The 7,129-nt window shown below is 36.6% G+C and overlaps 1 protein-coding gene across 1 annotated transcript; it reads right to left on the reverse strand.

Moving 5' to 3' along the window:
• Positions 1–4,554: 4,554 nt before the first annotated feature.
• On the reverse strand, positions 4,555–5,022 carry LOC126767401 (uncharacterized). Its single transcript, XM_050484928.1, has 3 exons — positions 4,983–5,022; positions 4,736–4,906; positions 4,555–4,678 (listed from the first exon to the last, which is right to left on the reverse strand). Exons 1-3 carry the CDS (start codon positions 5,020–5,022, stop codon positions 4,584–4,586), a joined length of 306 nt encoding a protein of 101 aa, XP_050340885.1. The 3' UTR covers positions 4,555–4,583.
• Positions 5,023–7,129: the final 2,107 nt, after the last annotated feature.

Here is a 7,129-nt window from a genome sequence, read left to right on the forward strand (position 1 = left end):
AATGCTCTTTAAAGCGATTGATTACTCAATTGCTCTCAACTCTTCTTCGTTTTCGCTTACTCAAACATGCACTAATAGCGGACTAAATTAAATGTACTGTCAAATAATTATGCATGAAGAACACAGATTTTGTCAGCTTATTGTGTGGAGAGAGCATCCTTCTGAGCAAATTTAAATTTTTCGTCTTAACACCGTAACATACGGCACTGCGCCTGCTCCATTTCTCGCAACACGGTGTTTGCAAATGCTCAGTGATGCCAATACAATGAAATATCCACTTGGGTCATTCGCCATGAAAAGGGATTTTTATGTCGATGATTTAATAACGGGGTCCGAAAATTTTGAGTCTCTAGATCTGTTGGGAAGTGATGTAATTAAAATATTCAATTCGGCCGGATTCATCTTAACGAAATGGTTTCGAACTACCCCAAATTTTTTGACAGTAATTGTACTGAAAAGTCCTTAAGCTTAAATGACAAAAATTCCACTAAAACGTTTGGAATCCATTGGTTGCCGAAAGAGGATTTGTTTCGATTTGTTTTAGATCACAATTTTAATGATCAGCGAGCCATCAAACGTAACTTATTGTCAGTTTCTGCTCGCCCTTTTGATCCTCTTGGATTACTAGTTCCCAAAAAACAATCTTATTGCAAGAGCTTTGGATCCAAAAACTAAATTGGAATAAGTTGAATCCATCGCGCCTTGCCACAGATCTTTAAAGCCAACCTAATGCGGCTCTCATCGATAAGCATTCCTCGTTACGTAAATGTTTAGTCGAGTGCCATCCGCCAAATACATGGCTTCGCCGACGCCTTAATAGGGGCGTACGAGTGCTGCATATATACACGAAGCCAATCTGCTAGTGGTATTAAATGTGTGCTGCTTACTGCAAAGCCTAGAGTGGCTCCGCTGAAGACCAAATCTCTCCCGCGTCTCGAGCTTCCGGCAGCACATCTTCTTTCGGAATTATGGTCAAGAGTAGCGCTTACATATCCATCCTCACCACAAACGTTTTTTGTAAAAAGAGTGCCCGAAATCCAAAAGTTGACTGACAAAGTACATTGGGGCATGTGCCAACAAAACAAATCCTGCATATCATGTGTCTATTAGATGTATCGTGGACGAATTGAATAATTCGATATGGTTTGGCGGTCTACAGTTCCTCCTAGAAGACCCTGCATTATGGCAAATTAATAACCACTTCCAGCTCTCACCACAAGACGAAGCATTAGAGAACAAGAAAACTACATTTACATTAATTTCGACTGCTGAGAAAAATTCAATATTGGACCTTATTTAAAAATTCTCTTCTCATAAGATATTCCTTCGAGTGGTCACATACATATTACAATGGATCAGACGACAACCAAAATCTCGGAAGGGACAGGATCTGACTTCAGAAAAGCTAAACTTGAGTTTTCTAAAAATTGCACAGGTGACCCAACATTCAGAATTTTCGGATTATATTCAGAAATTTCATAAAGGTACCACCCTACCCGCAAATTTGCAAAACATCAACCCGTTTTCGGATTTGTCGCTGTCGTTCAAATTAATCCGAGTAGGCGTTCGCGTATTAAATGCACCTGAACCATACGATGTCAAATTACCTCTTTTACTAAATAAAAGTTCGCACTTCGTTATAATTGCTAAAGCGTTGGTTGCGCTACTTCGAAAACGCATATGGCTAATTAATGTCCGAGAAACTTGCAGTAGAACCGTAAGAAACTGTATGCATTGTTTTCATTACAAGCCGAAGTTGCAAGATCAAATAATGGGAAATTTGCCAGTCGAAAGACTTCGAGCACTACGGCCCTTTCTTATATGTGGCGTAGCTTTTTGTGGTCCGATATACACAACCTTGAAAATACGCGGTCGACCACCCGTAAAAACCTATATTGCAGTTTTCGTTTGCTTCACTTCAAAAGCAGTACATTTAGAATTAGTTTCGAACCTATCTTCTAATTCATTTATTTTCGCCCTAAAAAGGTTCATTGGACGCCGAGGAATGCCAACTTCCACAGCAGAGGAGCTATCAACACTTTTACCCGAAGTGGAGGCCATCCTCAACTCTCGCCCCCTAGTACCTCTGAGCCAAGTTCCCAACGATGACAAAACGTTAACACCAGCGTATCTACTAATAGGATGCTCCCTGCGAGAGATGAGACTTGTTTTCTGTCTCAAGCAACAATTCTGGCAACAGTGGTCCAAAGTATACCTGACGGGCCTTCAGGAGCGCAACAATTGGCTACACCCCACACGATATATGCAGCTAAACGACCTCGTTCTTGTCCACTAGATTAAGCCGTGAGTTTAAGATTTAGGCTAAGCGATTCCATAAAACGAAAAACGAACTCTTTTTGAATTGAACCGTGAAACCGTACGTATGTACATGTTTTAATTTGTCGGCTATTTTACTTTTAATTCCATTTTTCGATACAGGCAAATTGCTGTTTTATACTCTCGCAACAAAGTTGCTAAGGAGAGTATTATAGTTTTGTTCACATAACGGTTGTTTGTAAGTCCTAAAACGAAAAGAGTCAGATATAGGGTTAAGTATACCAAAGTGATCAGGGTGACGAGTAGAATTGAAATCCGGATGTCTGTCTGTCCGTCCGTCCGCCCGTGCAAGCTGTAACTTGAGTAAAAATTGAGATATCATGATGAAACTTGGTACACGTATTCCTTGGCTTTATAAGAAAGTCAAGTTCGAAGATAGGCAAAATCGGCCAACTGCCACGCCCACAAAATGGCGGAAACCGAAAACCTATAAAGTGTCATAACTAAGCCATAAATAAAGATATTAAAGTGAAATTTGGTTCAAAGGATCGCATTAGGGAGGGGCATATTTGGGCGTAATTTTTTTGGAAAAGTGGGTGTGGCCCCGCCCCTTACTAAGTTTTTTGTACATATCTCGGAAACTACTATAGCTATGTCAACCAAGCTCTACAGAGTCGTTTCCCTCAGGCATTTCCATATACAGTTCAAAAATGGAAGAAATCGGATAATAACCACGCCCACCTCCCATACAAGGGTTATGTTGAAAATCACTAAAAGTGCGTTAACCGACTAACAAAAAACGTCAGAAACACTGAAGTTTACGGAAGGAATTGCAGAAGGAAGTTGCACCTAGGCCTTTTTGAAAAATTGAAAATGGGCGTGGCCTCGCCCACTTATGGACCAAAAACTATATCTCAAGAACTTCTGTACCGATTTCAATGAAATTCGGTACATAATATTTTCTTAACACCCTGATGACATGTACGAAATATGGGTGAAATCGGTTTACAACCACGCCTTCTTCCAATATATCGCTATTTTGAATTCCATCTGATGCCTTCTCTGTATAATACGAGTATATACATTAGGAACCAATGATCATAGCAGAATAAACCTTTACACAAATACGGTATTTGAAAAATATGTAAATGACGTATAATGAAATCTCGATTATCACTTTATCATGCGAGAGTATAAAATGTTCGGTGACACCCGAACTTAGCCCTTCCTTACATGTTATTTTTAAATTTATGCCGGTATTCTGCGAGCAGTCTCAAGTCTCTAATAGAGACGAATCTGTGGTGAAATCTATTTTGAGACTGTTTGGTATTCTGGCGAGTTTGTCTCATCTCTAATTGAGCCATATCAGTCTCTAACTTGTTATGTGCTTTGCAGCAGGTCATAGAAAAATAAGAACACAACAATGGCTGATGAAGTTGGACTATTTTACCTTATGATGAAAAAACGAGAGGAGGAAGAGAGGTAATGTATTAATATTTATAATTTTGCAATAATGGATAATAAGGTGCATATCTTCTAGCTACATTCAGGCGCAATCTGACTGTTTTGAGGCAGAGCAGCACGTCAAAGGTGCATTAACACATTAAATAATTAAAAATTCTACATATACATATATTTCAATTCAAACTTCATTTATTTATAAAATAAATAAACATAACAATAAAATAATTTATACAAGTATATAAAAAGGAACATTTTTCACTTTCACTTTTTTGTACAAAACACATAACAATAAAATAATTCATACAAGTATATAAAAAGGAACATTTTCACTTTCACTTTTTGTACAAAAAACATCACAACAAAATAATTAATATGTACATAAAAAAGCACATTTTTTACTTTTTTGTACAATCTTCGGTGTTTTTTACGATGGTCTGAGCAAGCAATACCATCGCTGCCGCTAAATTATTAATGGATTCCGATTGTTTATTAATGGAATCTAAGGTTTGAATACGGAAAGCTCTCTCCTCCTCGGCTTTTCCTTCCATTAAATCCATATAGATAATTTCGGAACATTTCGTCCGTCGTCATTTTTTTACTACGGGACGATGACGGAGTGCAATCATTGGATGCATCCGAAGTCGTATTTAGAGGTGACGGTGCAGCTGTGAAAACTACTTCTTCCTAAATTAGAAAAAGAAAAAAACAATTATAAATTCTGCACACTCGTATTGGTCTTTCTTGCTATTCTTACCTCTGTGCCAATGGTTGGTACATCTGCCAACCCATCAACCGCAATTGACCCTGACGTTTCTAACGCTCTCTGCTCTGTTTCAGAGAGCTCACTTGTTAAGCTGGGACCGCCACCTGTCACCAGCTTGTGCGCCTTGGCTGTCCTTGCGCGTGACCTTATTTGGTTTTTCCAATGGCTCAGATTCTGTAAATCAAAGGACATAAATACATACATATGCCAATGTCTATGGTTAAATATTACCTCTCTCCATTTTGTGGGGTTCCGAGTGGGCCCCTTTTAGGGCCCAAAGCTCCTCCATTCTTTTCGGCCGCGATGGGTCGTTTTTGTGCAACTTTATCTCCGGGTGAACCCGCACAAAATTTAGATAGCACTCTATTTGCTCCTTCGAGGTGCGCAACACTTTATTATGATCTGTAAAAAAGATATATTATACATATACTATAATAATCATAAAATAATGAAATTTATATTGTTTACAATTACTTACCTTCCTTTTCCATTATTATCAAATATAAAGATGAACACATGTGTTAATCGATAACTGTGTTGTTAAATTTTTTCATATTTACTTAACAATTGATTCAGATAAAATGCATATGTTAAGCATTTATTATAAACTATTTCAGTATTAGTTTTCAATAATTGTACTGTGCAATTATTAAGAAGAAGTTTTACTGCTGAAATTTTATGAAAAAAACTAATTGCATGTAATCGTTTCATACATTACGATTGTGCACTTGCATTCATCTCTAATCAGCTAAACTAAACAGCTGATTGCTGCCCTTCTTTTCACCATACTATTTGGTGAATATTTTTGAGACTGTATCTGCCAGAATACCAAAATGAGACATCCTGACTAACAGAGTCACTAAATTACGATTGTCTCAATTAGAGACATGAGACAATCGTGACAAGCAGAATACCGGCATTAATCTCGCATCCCACGTAAAAGTAACTTTTCGTATCCCAAAAAAGCTGGAGAAATTTCGTTGACTATTGGTTATTTGTTTCTGTTATGTGAGCGAGACTGCCCAGAAGGGTTTATTATTACATTTGATTATCATCAAATGGAATTTAAAATTGTGTTATGTGGGCCACGCCCATCGTCCAACTTGCACGTCAGCCCCTATAAAGGTCTCTCATACCATTTTGCTGGTAAAATTTAATGTCTACGGCGTATTGATTTTCTTCGATTTCACTTATTTGCAAAAGTTCGTGTAAGATTATGGATGGACGGGCAAACAGACAGTCAACCGAATTTCAACTTTACTCGTCATCCTGATCATTTATATATATGTACATACATGTATACATATAATTCTATTTTCCAGCGAAGCATCTGAAGTATACTAGCTAGTACCGCAAGATTACAAGATTATATTTATGAGCTATCAGCGCCAGTTACAGAAACCCAAACGAGAGAAGAGAGAAATAAGAGCATAACCATGGTATAGAGGAGTACGGAAAGTCCCATTCACCATAGAAAAAAGAGCCATTCACAGTCCTTAACCCTCAAGTGTACGTTCACAATAAAACATAATGGCCACCTCTGGTGAATAAGGGTGGCGAGAGGTCGAAACGGATTGCAGAAAGCGAAAATGCTATAATATAAAATTATAAATTTATAGTACTAATTTGTACATGTATAAATACTATTTTCAAATTTTGTTATAGAATGAAGTTTAATACTGTTATCAAAAGATTTAATTATATCTTCTTGATATAAATAAATATGCCATATATTTTTAAGCATTGTAGTTAATTTATTCATGGACACATTGAAAATTGTTTTTGATAATGAGTGTACCAAAAGAGATAACTCTTGTGGAAAAATTTGGTATTACATATCATAATAATTCGTCTGAACAGTAAAACACAATTTTTTACTGTAAGATAAATCAAGAGATGATTATAATAGCCATGTTTTCTGAATTTTAAGTAAAAATTTTTGTTATCACAAACTACATACACGTTTTATATATCAGAATTTAGCTATATGCCGGCGATCAGGAATCCTACTCGTTCCCAAATGGAGTGTTTAATTATCCTAACAGATTTACCACATTATTTTTTAGTTCTAAGCTAAGTTTTTAAGTAAAAAGGATTCTTAAAGAAATTATTTTTTGAATTTCCTATATCTATATACTAGTAATAAGTAGTTTAAATTAGCTTACGCAACACTATTTTGCCATGCTCAGTAGCAATACTGGCATAGTATTTAAACAAATAAATGATTGTTCGAAATATATTCCGTTTGAAATTATTCAAATCGAGAATAACTTGTTTGGCCCAATTAAAAGTACAACTCAAATTCCTTAATTTTTAATAGGGTTCGTTATTAGCCAAATTACATTTATTTGTTTTTTTTTTTTTTGGTTTAAATATCATTCATAATCGACCATAATTCACTAGATGTAAAGACGAATTGTAATTCGCGTGGATGCAAATGTTTCTTTTTCAAATCGCTGCTTGGTCACCAACGCTGCCAACTTTCATTTGATGAGTGTTTTTTATTATTTGCGTAGTTCTTCCCGATGTTCTATCGGTTTTGGTGGAGCTGGTTCCCCCCACTCTCCTAATTCGACATCATAAGTAGCTCACCAATAGGTTGTCCAGGACAGATAAGCTCAGTGA

Source organism: Bactrocera neohumeralis, unplaced genomic scaffold, assembly GCF_024586455.1.
Source record: "Bactrocera neohumeralis isolate Rockhampton unplaced genomic scaffold, APGP_CSIRO_Bneo_wtdbg2-racon-allhic-juicebox.fasta_v2 ctg5989, whole genome shotgun sequence".
NCBI classification, from domain to species: Eukaryota; Metazoa; Arthropoda; class Insecta; order Diptera; family Tephritidae; genus Bactrocera; species Bactrocera neohumeralis.